General features: G+C 32.6%; 2 protein-coding genes across 4 annotated transcripts in view; both read left to right on the plus strand.

Annotated features, from left to right (window-relative positions):
* The window catches only part of LOC110994644, a 38581-nt gene extending 28623 nt beyond the window's left edge, over positions 1 to 9958 (plus strand). The window contains exons 3-10 of one of the 2 annotated variants that reach the window (XM_022261431.2): positions 922 to 1053; positions 2577 to 3179; positions 3656 to 3861; positions 4107 to 4206; positions 4649 to 4796; positions 7755 to 7880; positions 8136 to 8260; positions 9229 to 9958. In XM_022261431.2, the coding sequence (XP_022117123.2) occupies positions 922 to 1053; positions 2577 to 3179; positions 3656 to 3861; positions 4107 to 4206; positions 4649 to 4796; positions 7755 to 7880; positions 8136 to 8260; positions 9229 to 9257 (1469 nt within the window). In that variant the 3' untranslated portion in view covers positions 9258 to 9958. The remainder of the gene's footprint in view (positions 1 to 921; positions 1054 to 2576; positions 3180 to 3655; positions 3862 to 4106; positions 4207 to 4648; positions 4797 to 7754; positions 7881 to 8135; positions 8261 to 9228) is intronic. The other variant, XM_022261433.2, reaches the window with a different exon arrangement.
* A 1007-nt stretch (positions 9959 to 10965) lies between these two features.
* Positions 10966 to 18572, plus strand: LOC110994643. Of its 2 annotated transcripts, none has more exons than XM_022261430.2 (5): positions 10966 to 11047; positions 15735 to 16012; positions 16263 to 16506; positions 16678 to 16972; positions 17064 to 18572. In XM_022261430.2, the coding sequence occupies exons 2-5, from the start codon at positions 15760 to 15762 to the stop codon at positions 18264 to 18266; spliced, it is 1995 nt and encodes a 664-aa protein (XP_022117122.2). In that variant the 5' UTR covers positions 10966 to 11047; positions 15735 to 15759; the 3' UTR covers positions 18267 to 18572. The 2 variants fall into 2 exon arrangements, with proteins under 2 accessions (XP_022117122.2, XP_045484844.1); XM_045628888.1 differs by lacking the exon at positions 10966 to 11047 and adding an exon at positions 12012 to 12221.
* The last annotated feature ends 61 nt before the right edge of the window (positions 18573 to 18633 follow it).

The raw sequence follows: 18633 nt of genomic DNA on the forward strand, positions 1-18633 counted from the left end.
ACCCCGTCACTCACATTTTGAGGATTCGTAATTGACCTAGGCAACACTTAGTACTTGAAAGTCTAACGCAGGAATATTTTTATAAATTATAAATAACTGCACACGACATGTTTTATTCTATTGTGCGTTCCCATAACACTTTTTACTCACTATACTGTATCATAACGGTTCCAGTGCATTAAATGTTGATAGCATCAAAGCCGTCTTTCAATTAGCAAAAGCCAAGAGCCAAGAGGTACAGTTTAATTGCACCATGTATATCAAAATATAATTTATTCATATCTAGCTTAATACATGTTAGAAAAATGGCCCTAAATTAACGTTTAATGCCAGTTCTCAAATCAAGGACAAATGACGAGAACTGGCAATAAACAGTCACACTTTTAAACCACTAATTTTTTCGGTCTTCAGTGATGTCGACTAACCTTTTTGATATTTCCCTATAAAGCCTTATAGCGTTAGGACCCCACGGACCCAGGGTCTCGACACTGAATGGGACAAAATATATTTGAAGCCTGGGGGTCTACCACTGTATGCAAGCTTTATCTTTTTCAGCCGCATCAGAATCTGCATCAGCTCTGTTGTTGGTTCTATATAGATGGGAACGAGGTCCATTTATTATTTTACATCTGAGGTGGAATGCTATTATCCCCCACCCAAGAAAGTAGCACCGGTGGGTTTACTACAAATGGGTGTTGGTCTCACTCCAGAATTTCGCTATCAGAGACTGGGTGTGCACCAAAAACCAAAACCATCTAGTCCGCGTTACGGAAATTCCAAAATCCTTCGCACATTCTGCCTCATTAAACTCGCGAGTGCGTTTTGCAGTTGACAGTTAATATGAAATAAATTATATGTTGACAAATAACCACGGTATGTCACAATATTTTCCTTTTAATTGTATATTAAATTTCTTTTCAGCAACTCTCCTCGGTTCAGAGTGTGTGGTCTCCGAACAGTGTACGCTGAAAGTTGCGTACAGTGCGTGCTTGGACGGCGTCTGCCGTTGCACCGATGGCCATTTGCAATTCAGAAAACACACATGCCTCTCACGTGAGTAAAGTATTTCCAATTTATATTTAAATATATGTTTCCAGCCTAGAGATGCATTTTACACAATTTAAGACACGCTTTTGTTCGATGCTTTCGTTTTCGCGATGTCGGGTCTTGATCTCCGCTGATCGAAATCACGATTAGAAATATCACTGCAAATAGACAATCTTGACATTGAGATGAAAGTTTAGATACGCCCCATTGGGCATCAACAGTTTTGAAGGATCGAATATTAGAATTCAAGAACATTATAAATTTTACAAATGTAAATATGTGAGTACCTACATAACAGTATGAATCTACATAACAGTTTTTTTTGCCTACATTGTCTTCACATATACTTAATTATCAAAGTATATAAAATATTGCAAAAAAAAAAATTAAAAGAATAAATATGCAGTTAGTAGAAGCTAAGCTGTTGATGATAGATAGATCACCTTGATAGCTGGAAGTTTTCCATGGCCTGCCTCAGAAGACATTTTCTTTTAGAAATGTAGAATCATCAAGCGACAGGGTCTTCCCTGGAGGATACAACATACAATTGCTTTAAAAAAGCGGGGCTACAAACTTTCGGAGTCTGAGCCTTAGATTTCTGTATCTGTTCAGTTGTCAATCTAATAGTCATGTAGGTGATCAGGCTCCTGTGACTGACACATGTCGTCAACTTTGGTTGAAGGGAAGCAGGTCTCCTCACGATGTTTTCCTTCACCCTTCGAGCGAATGTTATATAAAGAAATTATTTTGGCATAGCCGGGATCGAACCTGCGACCTCAGGGATGAGAGTCCACGTAAAAGCCAAAAAAATATCAAAATAATTCGTATTTCGTCGAACTAAAAACTATTATGCATATGTAAGTATTTAATTGAAAACCTTTTAAACTGATTTAAATTTCACGATAAAACATTACGTGAAGCATGATTTGTTTAACTGCGTGCCGTCTTGAGCTCTCTTAATCGCCATTATCTTAAACACATTACCATAAACGGATGTTATTAAAGTTTATCTTGGTTCTATGGGAAAAAGTGCACTCTTAAACATGCACTTACCGTGAAGAGTTTCCGTAGTATGTAATGTGATCATGTTATGGGAATGTTTCACCGATTGTTATGGATGGTTATGGCAAGTATCATCAATTCAAATGACAATAGTATTGTTGGTATTGTAACTGTTATGTCTAAAGTGCGCAAAGGTTAACTCTTTATTGAGTTAACTTAATTATTTACGACGAATTGGAGAAACAAAAATCTTAGAAATAAAAAAAAATTTTTTTTACGTCCACAAATCTAGTATTCTTTGTACCTATGCTAATTGGATGTCTTTTTAATTATAAGTGTAAGAAACTTTCCCATACTTAAGTAACTACTGATTTAAATTGTATGATTGCAAAGACATCATAATTAGAGCATGAAATTGTTAACTATAGCTTCATAATCATGAAAGCTACTAACTGTTCTTGATTACTAAGTGGTATAATGCCATAGCAATAAACATACAGTAGTTCTTATATTAACTTTCATTTCAGCCGCTCCACCATCCCATGTCTGCTACATGAACGAACACTGCCGCCTTTGGGACAAGGATAGCCATTGTGAATTTGTGATACCGAACCTCTTTGGAAGATGTTCTTGCAATTCTTATTTCAAACAATCCGGAAATAAATGCCTTCCAATTAAACTAACAGCGTATGCTACAGAGGCGGTTATTGCAGAGCAAGACACAGTCAATGATTCGAGTGACAATTCAAATAACTATGAAGCAGCCAGCTTAAAAGACCCTTCCGGACAAGCCAGCTTAGTCGTCGCATCCGAAGATGTGAAACCAAGTAAACTGCCAATGTTTACAAGCAAGAATGATGTTCTAAGCACTCAAGAGGATAGCCCGCTGATGCAAGCCGTTATGAAAGTACCATTTGTTGAACAAGCGAAACGTCTACCAGTATCCAATAGGAAGGATGGAGAATCTAATGAACTTAAAGTTGATGAAATGATTGCGAATCTACATGCAAATGATCAGCCAGTTTATAGAGTTGTTACACAACCGTCGATCGATAAGAAGTCCAACAAAAAGAGTGGTTCTAAAGAAAATGCAAAACAGAAAGGGCATCAGAAGAAATCGTCACTCAAAGGTAAATTGCATTGTATTGTTTCGCAGGCAATTTTAGCCAATAAGAAGCAGTGATAAGATTCGATAATAATTGTTATAACAGACTTAATATCACTAAGGAGTTTAAGTATGTCTCCGTAAAATTGTAAATATTATTTTTCTTTTTAGACACAATTTAACAGTTTGACAGTTTGTTTGTCAGAGTTTTCTAATTTAGTGTTTAATAGAATACTCTGACATAGTGATGATTTCAATTTTAAACAGGATTTCGGTGATAGTCACATATTGATCATCATTAAGGCCCATATTATCTAATTCGCATCTTAAGTCATAATGTTGTCTTGAGCACTATTAAATAATGCCAAAAAAGTGGCGTTCTTAAATCGGGCCTAATTTTTTTTTTGGTAAGATAATCATACGTCAATGTAATCGTCAAAATAAATCATACGAATTAAATTTGGACGTACATTTAGGTATGTATAAAAACGTTAATTTCAGATAAGCAACGCGTAAGGGCAGATGGAGTGGCTAAGCTGGACCTGGGGCCAGTTTCCTTGGGTATGCCTTGTTACGTTGACAGCCAATGCCAGAAGGTTGATCCTAACACACAGTGCGTGAACAAACGCTGTGACTGCATGTACCGTACCAATTCCACTGCTGCATGCTCTGCAAGAAATAGGGGCTGTCTTCCGGGAACTTTCCAAGTAAGTTTAACGCGTTCCAGCACGCGAGGTAGTTTCTCCACACACCCCCACATTTCTCCAAATGCCACCTTAACTCAAACCCATTCTTCACAAACAATATATTAACAATTACTAGCCCCCTCCCCTCCACCGCTTCCACTACGGCTGGTCGTCGCAGTAGAGCCAAAACACTTCCAATCCCTAATCCATATTTATCGATTTTATTTTTGTTTTTAAACCGTATATTATGTGGAATGGCTTTTCAGTGTAGATCCACTGGCGCCTGTATCAGCTGGTACTTCGTGTGCGATGGGAGGAAGGACTGCCCTGACGGCTCTGACGAGAAATGCTTAGGTACTGGTAAAGGTAACTGTCTAGCACCTTACTATATCCTTTGCACTACTTGTTACTTGGCTAACTTTCAAAACCTACTAATATTTCATGATTAGTTAAAGTAGATGTAATACAGACATATAAGAGCGTACCAATATTAAAAAAGGACGGCAACGCACTAGCCTTCTTGTCATGTACGGTAGCGCTTGACATCAGATGATCCTCATATCGTTTTCTCTCGTTCTATTTAAAATAATGTTTTTTATGTTGAAACTTATTATAATACATTGTATATACCCCTAGTGGGGCAGAAACTGTCCATTGTAGAAAACCAGCCTGTTCAGTCCTAATCGGCTCTCTTAAGTAAACTTGTGCTAAATTAGTGATATTAGACATTAGTAGTTACATAATATATTCAGGCAATGTATATGTACATTTTATATCAAGATTTGACTGGAGTTTGTTTGCTTTAAAGACGGCATGGGCGAACGCTGTCCGATGCATGCGTTCCGTTGCGGCGGACCCGGTTCGCCTTGCGTGTCCCGCGCGTCACGGTGTGACGGGACGCCACAGTGTCCCGGAGGAGAGGATGAGAGGAACTGCAAGGCGACTAGGCGTAAAGGGTATGTTATTTTTGATTTTATAGAACAATATAAAGTTATCATATATTTATTTCTATGGCAATAGTTTAACTTTATGCCAGTTTCAAGTAAAAGGTAGGGAAACTAAACGCAAGAAAAAATAAACAAACACATCAAAAAACAAAGGGATTAGGTGGTTAAAACATAATATTTACACAAATCTTAATATCATTATTGATTATGAAAGAAAATAATACAATTAAGGGTACCTAAAGCAAAACGCAGGAGGTTTAAGTCGGAAACAGAACATGTAGTAATTGTAAGGAATTCAGAATGGAGGTACGGTGATATTGGGATAAGGAAAGAAAATATGGTCGAGGTCACCAAAATCTTCTCCAATCATGTAGTTTAAAACTTTAAATATTCAATTCAATACTCAACCAAATTGTCTATGACACATTTGCACACAAGTCATTGTAACTGGCAGGAAATGGCTAAAAACACAATATGTTCCTCAACTGCGCATTTCTTAAGGCAGTATTTTCATCAGCTCTATGTGGAACCAGTAGAAGAAGTATTTCCGAGCCAATTCGACTTAGGGTCCTCCAAGAAACGTGCGTACCAATTCTCAAAAGGCCGGCCACACATTTCTCCTGTTTGCCTTCTGTAACACAAAAAAGCTTGCACCGTAATAAAACTATATTATTATTATTCAAATATTTACTCAGGTGTAAGTATATGTAATTTTGAAGTATTAAATTCAAATGTTATATTGCATAGCCAAGTATATTTTGTAATTAGGTATAGGCATAATCTGGCTACAGTCTTTATATGCGCAGTCGTTATGTATTTTATTAAGGTACATACATCAATTTTACATATATTATTTCCAGATCCCTTTTATATAAAACAAAATAAAAATTACCACTCCAAAAAAATATATTTCCATAATGAATAATATATTTTAAACAAGTATCATATGATTAATTATAACATAATATGTGCATTGCAAATTTAGGGAAAAATAAACTACATATTACTATTTTATTTATCCTTTAATTTCAATTCCAATCATAATTAGTATTTAATATCTAAAAATTTTAAGTAATAAATAAATAATAATAAATTAACAAAATCAGAAATAATTACGGGTAAAGGCCTTCGTCATTTTGTTCCACATCTGTCTGTCTTTTACTTTGGTGATCCATTTTTCACCACCTTGTCTTTTTATTTCATCAATCCATTTTTCTCTTGATATTTTATTTGTTGGTCCTTACTAAGTTACCCTTATTTTTAGTTTTTTATCAATTGGAAATTAATCGACAAATGTGTACAAGTAGGCCTCCCTTTTTGAAGTCACGTCACCTTGCAATTCGTCATATGTGGTCCCACAATGGCGTCGAAATGTGTAAATAAACAATTCCCACGCTTATAATTACTTCAACGTAATAGATACTGAACAGGTTTCACCGTTCACATTCCTTCATCCCACAATATGTTATACAATACTTGGTATTACCAGTTAACCTGCATGGCAAATCCTTTAGAACATATGTATGTGTGGACTCAGATTCCGAACGTAGAGGTCTGATAGTCCGTTGTAATTCCTGGCTTATTTAGATAGCAGTTCCTTTCAGAAGCTCAGAAATTTCCTGGGCTTGCTTCTCACTGCTCCGAAGATTTCTGTTCATTGTAAATCCACAATCACGCATGATGATACACTATTCCACTGCGTTGAAACATCTGCAACATGACTGTCTGTCGCGCAAATATCAGAGAGATTATTATTATGATGTCAGTGGCCCGTAATTGACCCTATCATATTTATTATTATCAAATTTTATAAATTTTTTCCACTGTGGTTTCCTGGAAGAGATCGCTCGAAATATATTATTCACTAAAATATTTTAGTATTACACATATTATGATTTTACTCTATATTTTTTATGTATTTATTTACAAAAAAAATATAATATTTTTTTCCTTACCCACGTCGTAATAATAATAATGTAAAAATATTTTACTCTATATTGCATTCCTAATTTTCCTTGCAGAATGCAAAAAATCGTACATATATACTTACTTCAATAAAATTTGTAAAGCATGGTACTCACTGCAACAAAAACGTCTCGCCTAAGAATATATAGAAAAAAATATATTTATATGAATGATTCACGAATATGTTGCATTGTAGTGAAATATGTATATACAACATTCAGAGTTCGTTTTTTATTTGAAAACAACACTTTTATAATGCTAAATGTTCTAACAGGAAATCTTCGTTTAAAACTTTTAATGACAAGCAAGCATCGTTTCCAATAATACACAAAAACTACTAACTAACTAATAAACAAAATAAATTAAAGTTAACGCTTAATAGATACTTAATAACCTAAAGAATCGAATCTAAAACAAAATATTTCTTTTTAAACATACATATTACGAATATTATATATGTATATTTGTTCTTCTTCATACTAAAAGAAAAACAAATAACATAAAGATTATAAGGGATGCAACGGGCGGCCTTCTTATCACATGTTAGCGAACTCTTCCAGGCAACCCTATCAAGGAAAAGATAAAAATAGAAATAAAAAAACAAAATTATGTATGTCAGAATTACTAAACATAATCTGGAATAAAACAGAAAATAAACCAAAACCTTATCTCAGGTATTCATGGAATTGACATGAAGTAGCAGATTCTAATGGTGAAGAAACTCTTGACATCGGTCCAGTAGTTTTAGTCTTTACAAACCAAATCTATTTATAACGTTAATTCCTTCATACAAAGTGCATTCAACACGTTTAAAAAGTGTAATTAGAATGTTGAATTCACCGTTAACATTTCGTATGCATCGCGTTTAAGCATTCCATTCCTGAGTTACTACTTTGAATGTTAAGTCTGAGTTCCCTACTTCGAATCCCGGTGAGATTTATTAGGCCATGAAAAAGAGAAGGAGTTTTATTTGTCATATGATTGATTGATTTTATCTTTCAGTTGTCCACGTCACACATTCCGTTGCAACTCGGGCGAATGCCTCCCTGAGTACGAGTTCTGTAATGCTATCATTTCCTGCAAAGACGCGTCAGACGAACCACCTCATCTATGTAATGAACAATCTAGGTATGCATATTAGTTTGATTTCAGGTTTATAAAAAAATAATAAAACCATTTATGTATCATCATATAAATTTCACAGCTGTGAAAGCAGAGATGCAATGATTTTACTAATAAATCAAATTAAATAACTATTACACTAAAAAGTCCCAAATTATATTTTTAACACCATCTTTTATCGTATCCCAATTTAACTAATTAGCCAAAGTTGATTACAGCGCCCTCTCTTATTTACTTGTTAAACTAATTTCTGTCCGATAGATGGCGCGCAGCAGACTTCTGCCCGCTCCGCTGTGGTAATGGACGATGTCGAAGCACAGCCGTGGCTTGCTCGGGCCGGGATGGTTGTGGGGATAACAGTGACGAGATAGCCTGCTCAGTCTGCAGTAAGTGTTAAGGATACAATTCTAAAAAATAGTTAGAAGACATAGACATGATACGCATTAGCGACTATGAGCGAAAAAATAAAATAGATAAAAACCTATGCATTCTTATCGCTAGATGTCATGCCACAAGCTGCTCGGCGTCTTACCTCTATTATTTGTTTGCAATCTATTCTAAAACTACTTACAAAGTTATCTTCTTACTTAACACAGTCAAATTTTTTTTTCTGATTATATACAGAAACCTCGTCTTACGAGGTTTTTCATAGAGTTTAATTGTTACATTGGCAATGTTTTTATCACTATTCACATCTGTATTTTTTATTTTCAGGAAATTTAATCTTTAAACACAAAAAATTCTTGTAAATGTCTTAAAATTTGAAATCTAGAAAGATATTAAGCTCTAAATAAAAATCTTTTCACATCAACTCCGAAATTTAACTTTTTGCTATCTATTTTTAGACTATGAAATTGCGACATAACCAAACACCAAATATAATTAAACACTTGAACAAACCAACTGTTTCAATACTGACACAATATTCACCATTTTCACGTGTTGCTCTATATTTTTAAATAATTACCGACAAACTACCTATATACACAAAATACTTAGTACTTATCTAATAGTAATAAACTTCTTGGTATTAAAGAGTATATGTAGGTTTGCGTAATATATAAAATTTTATTATTTTGGAAATTTTTAAAGTTTTATCTGCCACGATTTCATCAGATCAACCATCAGACGTTTTCAATTCATTTTATTCTGCTTTCAGTACAACATATTTTGTACAAGTGTAAATAAATAATCATATTATTTTTATTATCAACTTAGAACAGCCAAATTTCATAAAAATCGTTCCAAATGTTTTTATGATAAGGCGACCCATGTTTGTTACTTACATCATTCCCCTCCCCCCATTCACAGGATACACTAATGTTTGTGGTAAATAATGAATCATTTATTTCAGGATGTCCATTAGCACCAGAAGCACCTTGAACTGGAAAGATCACATTAGATAATTGCGGTCGTAAATTTCTGCATATTCTACAATTATTTCTTTATAATAGCAATATGCCTAATCTTTTGTTTGATATAAAGAATTCATAAAGGCACGTACACCGATTATAAACCCCCGCTCATAAGACTGACGAGTTATACTCTATATCTTGCATTTCATTTTCATATAGCTGTAAATACATAGATTAAGTCCACCAATTTAAACTTTGCGATAGTTTGTCACGTTATTAATGTCAGTTTTGATAGCACGCTTTTCCATAGTCCAATTGAAAATTACATTTTGCGAGACTATTCTCAAATGACGTAAGATCCCAGATGTCAATGTCATTCTAGTTTCAAGAGCTGTCAAACTATTTTGTGAGTATTAATTATGACATATTTGAATTGTTCATGATATGTTACGGGATATGAATTTTAAATTTTTTACTATCAATTTAAAAAAAAATTATACATAAATTTAGTGATTTGTTTGATTTGTTAAATGCCTATACTAATTATATACTCTGTGTCTATTATTTTAAGATGTTTGTCAGCCAGTAGCTTTGTGAATGTTTTATTTTACTGCACTTTTAAGTATAAGGAGAGTCTTCTAGATTTAGTTTAATGAGAGTGTCGGTGATGTAACTTATTGTAATATAATGTGTTTGTGTGAATGTGATAAATTATATTTATATTTTTAAGGAAAACTGAATTTTATTTTTTATCCCTTTAAGAAATAATAATAAAAAAATTATTCATGACAAAAAGATTGTGACTAAATTCACACATGTTACTGCTAATGAGTATGTCTGAATATATAAGTGTGTGGATGGGTGTGTGCATGTATTTGGGAGTATAGCTAAAAGTTGTTAATATCGATGACAGTTAATTATTATTAAAAAAGAATATTTATGTCATGTAATTAAATTACTCGATTTGTCATCTACTCAAATAAATTTTTGTGTCGCAGTATTTGTAATAGGCAAATAGGTGGTCAACTTTACTCCCTTGAACCTGACATACGCCGTCGACGTTTTGAGTTATCAGATGCCGGTCTCCTCACGATGTATTTCATCACCAGTCACATAAATCAATTGGTGGAAAAAACAATCGCATTCGATACGCTGGATACATGCTACGACAATGGTTAATACCGACTATTACCTCGACAAAATTGGTAGCTCCAAATGTACACAAACTTTATTAAAACTCAGTCAGAACTGACTCCAACCTGATTTGCAAGATGATGCTTTTATCCATATATTTTAATGTCTCCCGTCATGTGTTTTAGTGTGTATCACAACTGAACTGTTTTGGTCATCTTTTTCGAACTGCAAAATAATACTATTTTGCTATTTGTCTCTTTTTTTATAGTCAAGACGAGGAAACGAGTTGCCTTTGTAAAAAGATCCCAGTAAATGGTATTTTTTTAAATAAGTGAGGCGTATATATGAATATATAATATATATATTCAAAACACATATATTACATACGTACATACAGCATTCAAAATTTTCTGAACCTACATAGTACTAATACAGTAATTAAACATTGATAGATAGAAAAAAAAATTTCTTTAATTAGTGCGCATGTCTCCCCGGGGTCTTGGATAGGACACCTGACCTAATAACAATATCAATATAATTGATAGCAAGGTGCATGTGCAGTAAATATCGACGAAGCTGCGTCACGCATGCGTGGCCTGCAATTCCCAGCCATCAAAGCTTAAGGTGCAGCCTCCCAGGCTGTACCACTATTTAGAGACCTTTATTGGTTGTGTGTACTTCTGGGTATGTAACATTGTATACTTAATTTAATTATGCATTATTAATTTAAATAAGCTTATAAGCAAAGGTTTTTACAATCTTGCGCAGACGCATACGTCAGCTTTTAATTGACTTAAAATAATATTGAGTTATTTTATGTTTATATTAAAACTTATAATATTAAATATATATTAATGTAATTTCCAATAACAACTAAGCAATTTTGATAATATGTTCTTCTTATATTCGACAAACATATATTGAAGTCTAGATCTCAATCTTTATTAGGGAATAGGGTTAGTTACAGATTAAATTTGCTAAAATGATTAAATTTGCGCTATGGTCATTAAATCATAAAATAAACTTATAGAATAGATGTATTAATTTTAAATTGTTCTAGCCATTGATTTTTGTGTGGAAATTTTATTAGTCTAGTTTTATAAGTCTTTTATTAACATAACTTTTACACATTTAAAGTAAACACTTTTGCACGGATCGAAGCTATGTATTATAAACTTATAATAATTTTACATAATTTTAAATTTTTCCGACGTTTCGCGTCCTTTATAGCGTGCGTGGTCAATAATTATTTGTTTATACATAGCTTCAATCCGTCGAAAAAGTGTTTTCTTTAAATTAGGTTTTGTCAGTTCGATGCTCGTATCAAGTACGAGTCGTTAATGCACCATATGCATGCCCGGGCGTCTTTTAAATATTTAACTTACGAGCTTTGCGAAAATGTTATAAGGATTGTACAAACATACACTCTGATCTTATCATACAAAAATATAAATAATAATGTGTGCCTACTTTGAAAGTATATGTTAGGTCAAAATCGTTCTACGACAAAATGAAATTTTCTTTAGTAATTTAAAAAACCAAAATACTAATTATTTATATTTTACCCTAAACCATAGTCACTCATACCTTTATCAGGTATGTCGCAATCTATCTCAATATATATTTGAGATATAGTACGGCTAAGCTAATATAGGTAAATTACTCGGTGAGACAGCTTCGCGCATGTCCTGAGTCCTGTATTTGGCCCCTGGATGTCTGGGAACTTCTGCGCATGCTTGAAAACCTAGGATAGCTGGAGAGCTGTTATATCAGGGTTTATACGTAAGTCTGAATCTGGACCTGTGAGACTAGTAATATAATAATCAGTGTAAGATATCAATTATAGAACAAATTTTGGGTGAGTAATGTGACTATAAATACGAGCTATTAAAATTATCAATCCTATAAGGATACACGTATGGTGTGTGCATACATACATACATACACGTATGGTATAGAAACTGGGCGCTGACGTTACTTTGTGTTGTGATATCTGTTGTGATATATCTGTTAATAATGATAAGACATTCTAATTGTTAGTAAAATAGCACGAAATTGAGTCCCGGCAATTGATAAAACAATTTTTGAATTATTTATATAAAAATAATTAAAAAATGTTTTTAAATAAATAAAAAGTAATCGTTTTATATATAACCTAGTGATTGCAAATCTTTCTATGTTTTTATAGCATAGACATAATATGGTTGATTTTTAAGTCTGACACTGACGCTGTACGAAGTGTTATTTTTGCATAGAAACCTATTGGTACACAGCCGGGAATTAAACGCATGACATTCAATAGTCGGCCTCATAAGCCTAACCACTTAACAAGGCTGCTCTTTAAACTTTGCCGGTATTAACAATTTAAGCGAATAGAACACACAATACAATATTTACACTATTCTTAACTTACATAGTAACAGTAATTAAAAATTAATAAATACGAAAATATATGTGGATTTTACAAGTAGGGTAATTATTATTAACTAACATGAAATTAAATTTAACATCCTCAACCGCCCCCGTGACTCAGTGGTTGTTGAACAAATCCCCTGGAGGTTTGAAATAATATTTTTTAACTAAGAAAGGGGCAATATGAACAATCAAATATACAGTATTTACAATTGTCTTAAACTACATTGTAATTATAAAATCAAGAAATATTAATGAATTTTTTTTTAAGTTTGGTCTCTGTGGCAGTGTACCTTTATCGCTAGAAGCATTTCCTCGCTCTATTTATTTATTTATTTATTTGCGATATTTATTTGATTTTATTTATTTATGTATATATATATATATATATATACATATATATATATATATATATATATATATAAATAATTAATAATTTATTTATTTATGTATATATATATATATATACATAAATAAATAAATATATATATATAGTTGCGATACTTATTCTTTGAGGAAAGGATTGGAGGACCAAAATCAAAGTATTTGGAGGAAATACTTTAACATTTTCCAACCTGCGGCCGCTCTAGGTTTTTGCACTAGTGATGCCTGTTGGCTCGAAAATCAATGGAGCATTGATTGTCTTACTTCATAATTATTAATTATTTATGGTATTTTTATTTTAAACAATTTATAGGTATTTTATTTGTAATAAATTATTTTATTATTTATGTTTGTACCCTAATTGTCGTACATGAATGATAAAATAGTACGTAACATATATCGTAGCAGTATGTATGTCGTGTTAAACTTTAATAAATATAAATAAAACAATAAATATATGAAGGTCACAAATATGGCATGAATAAAATGAAAATACTTTACAGTGTTCTATTTTATCATTTTACATACTTAACAACACTCAAATAGTGACAGACAGACAGTTATGTAGTAATTTTCAAATGACTTTTTAAATAATTTAATTTGATAAAGACTCGATTATAAAGAAAAAATAAAAAATATCGACTATACAAAGAATACACAGGAAGACAATAACAGATATATCTCGTATTAAATCGGCCCGTTACAAATAAAAATATTCTTAGCATTCAATTGTTTATTAAACAAGACTATGAATTGAATTTTCATTAACGAAGTCATTGCCGTGTTCAACGTACAGTGTTTAATGGATTCAAAATGTTGCATATATTTTTTCAAAGTGTTAAAGTGTATTTCACCGTCGAGGTTAGATTTTTTTCTATATAATCGTGACGACCGTGAATCATCAAAGCTTACGTATGCTATTTGTTAATAATTCGTGATTTAATTATAATGGCACAAGGTTTTATAAAACTTCAAACACTTTGAAGTTTAGCACGAAGAAACTCATATCTACCGTGTAATGCTTTTTTTATGAATATTTGATTAGTAGTAAATTAATCCAATTCGCCAGTTAATTTCCGTTAAGAATAAAGTTTTTCTATTCAATTCAATACAATTAATTAGCCAAATATATTATAGATAATTGATTAATTAAAGTACTAGACTTTTTCTAAATATATTATCTTGTGTGGTGAAAATAAAATTTACATAAAATAATCAATTACTCTTTTTTATATAACAAACGGGTAGAAGGATCACATGCTGTTATACCGCCCATAGACTCACATAGCAAAGGTTCGCAAGTGCGTTGCTAGCTTATAAAATTGGTATTTTCTTTTCTTATAGGAAATATTCGGATTAGGTACTCAATACGTTCTTATCAACTTTATAAAGAATATATCAAGCTCTGAATAAGTAGCGGTCAATATGTTGAATTCGCGAAAAATCTGAGTGAGAGGCGCCTGAACTCCTGATAGAAGATTCTGTTGATTTTGAACTTGGGCATATAAAACGATAATAATGTTTAAAGAACTTTATTTCTCATTACAAAACGTATTTCATTTACATGAGAAACTTTATGTTATGTTTTTCTTGACGTTCATAAGTGTACATGTTTACCTAAATGAATAAAGATATTATGACTATGACTATGACTATGTTTAAGTATATACGAGCGAGATTCACGTCGCAATTAACCGTCCCAATTTTATTCTACTATGTTCACTCTAATATGTAACTTTAATGCCTTTTTAAATTGGTTAAACGCGCTAATATTGTGAATTAATGACAGTAATTGATTAAATAATTGCACACCCTCATACCTACTAGACTTCTTCAAATAAAATAAAAATAATATTCTAAGAATATTTAATGATAAAATTATCTATAAATTAATTAAGGACGACGACGGAACCTCAAATATAGTTAAATAAATTAACTTTTATATCTGCTAAAGAGATTCTAATGAACTATAGCGCGATAATCAAGCGAAGTACCTATAGTCTATACATAATTATGTTTGATTATTTCACTATTTATTTTGAAACTTTAATTTGAACCATTTTCTCGAACACCATTAGTTGTATTATAAGATCCATTGTGCACTTTTGAATTTTCTTTCATTGTTTTTTTTTCCACTAGTTTTGTCTTATATAGTTTTGCGCTCTGCGCTCATCTAATAAATTGTCTCTCTTACAATGGTTGCAAGAGAATGAGATTGATAAGGCGATAGGGCTACCAGTTGCTCTCATTTTTATTTAATTATTTTTATTGTACTCTATAATACTCTATTTTTATTGTATTCTGTAATACTGCTGCAAGTGTTAATAAACAATATAAGAAAATAAACAAACAAATGTATACGCATAGGCATGTAGGTTATACAATCATAATGAAGCCACTTTTATTCCATACTACAAATTAAAAATCAGATGTTAGTTTTGTTATACAATCTATTACTGTTATTTCCATCCATTGTTATACAGTTTGCATTTGTTCTTCCCTCCATCCATTTCTCCCCAGAAACTCTCCCCGATGTTCTCGATGTTTGTCACATCATAGGATGTTTCAATTTCAGGTTAAACGGGCTAAGAAAATTCAACATGAGGCAGCTAAAAACAAGTTTGTGGGTGGTAACTGTTGGATCGATTTTAATCACATTGATAATATACCACCTGTACAAAGCACCATATTCAACATCCGTGATGCCTCACCATACGACCTCAAAGTTCACTAAGGATCTGCACAAGTTCGCTGAAAAAAAGCAACCAGTGCCAATGAAACACATACCATTAGACGAACTGTACAAATTTGAAAATGAGTCGGATTATTCTATGGAGGAGGACAATACCAACCGTAAATAATTTAGTTTATTCAGACTAGCCAAGGCCCCGTTCTAATTTGTATAAGACTTACGTACAATAGAAATATTGTATGAGAACGTTGTGAGCTTACCATTCATAGTAATGAAGATTATTTAACTAGATACCGATTAATCAGTTAAATATTAAGTAATGATAGGTTGAAATTAAAGCACTCTATTAGGTATTTATTATTTAAGTTACCAATTTAACCGTACATACTAAATCTATTTAAAACATTTCAGCCCATATGCTATGGACACCCGGATGTAAGATTCCCCTCATGATGGTGTCATACAAGAAAAGGGAACGAAAAGCAAAACCAGATGTTTGTGGAAAAAGATTGGTCTTTTTAACAAGAATTGATTCCAGTAACATTCGAGTTTTAATTAAAGATGATGTTTTAAAGAAGAATACAAGCTATAAAAACCATGAATGTTGCTTACGATTCTATATGAAGGGAGATGATGATAACGAAGATAGTGATGAGTAAGTCAAATATAAACATAATCCTGTTTGTCCTTATAGATATTTATTTGTTTTAAATAATAATAATAAAATTATATACACGCTTCAATATTTAAACATATGTCAGTGAGTAGATAGAAATCCGACACCATTGATAATTAAGAAATATATTAATAAATTATTTCTGTATAGGTATTCAAGTTGTAACAAATGTGAAAATGGAGATACTTTTATGCTACAAAGTGACTTTGTAAACGTTCAATGCTTTGGTTACGATAGTCAAAACGAATCACATGTGATTTACGATGATGTGTACGCGTTCTGCAAGAAGAAGAGACCCCAGAAGAAAAATAAATGTGAAACGCGATTCAACATACTAATGATAGGAATGGATTCAATGTCTTTACCACGATTTGCTCAAACCATGACCGAAACTCTCAACTTTATGAAAAGTAACTTCTGGTTAAGCTACAGGGGATATCACAAGGTATATTGCCTTATCACACATATCAATTATACTTGACAATTATCAGTACATATTTCCTTTTCCATGTAATTATTTATCAATATAATTTCAGGTTGATGATAACACATTTCCAAACTTAATGGCGATATTAACTGGTCTAAAGTTTCAAGTATTTTCGGACAAGTGTCTGGGTCAAATGGACCCCTGCAATGATCTACTTCTTTGGACGTCATTTAATTCTCTTGGATATGTGACAGCTTATGGAGAAGATTACGTGTCTTTGCCGGATACATTCAGCAAGAACTATACTTTGACAATTAAACCCACTGACCACTATATGAAACCTTTTTTCAAAATAGCCGAAAAAAACAAGAATTGCGACGGAACACCATATTTATGTTCAGGCAAAATTACATCTGGACAACAGTTACTTGATTATGCCTACGACTTCGCTATGACCTATAGAGATGACCCGTTTTTCGGATTGTTTTGGATGAACTCATTTAGTCACAACCCATCAAATCACCCAGAAGACGTGGACAAGATCTACGAAAATTTCTTGAACCGTCTCTTCTACACTGGCGTCCTGAAAAATACATTCGTTATATTTTTCAGTGACCACGGAGTACGATTTGGAAAGGATCGTTTGAATGTAGAGGGTTATTACGATGACCGCATGCCTTTACTCTTCATATTGCCACCAACATCGTTTAAATCCAAATATCCAGAGAAATACAAGTCAATGATTGTAAATCAATTTAGATTGGTCACCCCATATGACGTTTACAAAACGATGTTAGACATATATAAATTATCTGATTGTAGACCCAAAATAAACACAGAATACTACAAAAAATTTAACAATCACGAAAGTCTTTTCAACATTGTACCCGGTAATCGCACTTGTCAAGACGTACTAATTGAAGAGAAGTGGTGTAGTTGTCACAAACTGTATCCCCTCGCAGAGCACGACTCAAACGGGCTGAAAGTTGTTCAGTTTGTTGTGGATCGCATCCAGAATAAGACTAACACAATTGTGACAAAACCATGCACAAGCTGCATGAAGACCAGCCTGGAGAGTGTTGAACGAGTACACTTCTACTATGATGATGAGAAGGTCAACGTATATTACGTAATTTCAATTAAAATGACACCAGGGGAGATGGTTTATGAGGCAAAAGTATTGCGTCGCGGTCTTGAAATGGAACTTGTGGGTTCTATTAACATTATATCGGGTTACAAAGGCCTCGGATCCTGCACTGTCAGTGACAATTATAAAGATCGTATTTTCTGTGTCTGTCATAATGATTGTTAGATGTAAACGCCCTTGAAAATACCTCTTTCGTAGTTAATTGTTATTGGTATACCTGGATCTTTTAAATTATTTACATTTTTATATGTTTAGTTAATACTCTCGATTATTTTGACGAAATTTAATTTCGTTTCTCTGTGATATTTTTAGGTATTTTTATTGATATTTACTAATTGTAAGATTTTGTATGTTTAAAATGTCCGACTTGCATTTATTTTTATAAGAGTATTTTCTATTTATCTACTCATCTAGGATTAGGAATTATATTATCGTAATAAACTTATAAATGTGAATTAGTAAATGTTTGAATCACGGTATTCTGATCTAATACTTTTGGTGTTTTATTTAGACCTTCTAATTTCCCTTTTCT

Source organism: Pieris rapae, chromosome 7 (genome assembly GCF_905147795.1).
Source record: "Pieris rapae chromosome 7, ilPieRapa1.1, whole genome shotgun sequence".
Classification (NCBI taxonomy): Eukaryota; Metazoa; Arthropoda; class Insecta; order Lepidoptera; family Pieridae; genus Pieris; species Pieris rapae.

What these genes read in the sequence shown, in the direction of transcription:
- LOC110994643 (XM_022261430.2), top strand. Translation starts at nt 15,760, where the DNA reads ATGAGGCAGCTAAAAACAAGTTTGTGGGTGGTAACTGTTGGATCGATT. An exon ending in GATAACGAAGATAGTGATGA is followed by an intron (nt 16,507 to 16,677) that starts GTAAGTCAAATA and finishes ATTTCTGTATAG; the next exon opens with GTATTCAAGTTGTAACAAAT. An exon ending in GCTACAGGGGATATCACAAG is followed by an intron (nt 16,973 to 17,063) that starts GTATATTGCCTT and finishes ATATAATTTCAG; the next exon opens with GTTGATGATAACACATTTCC.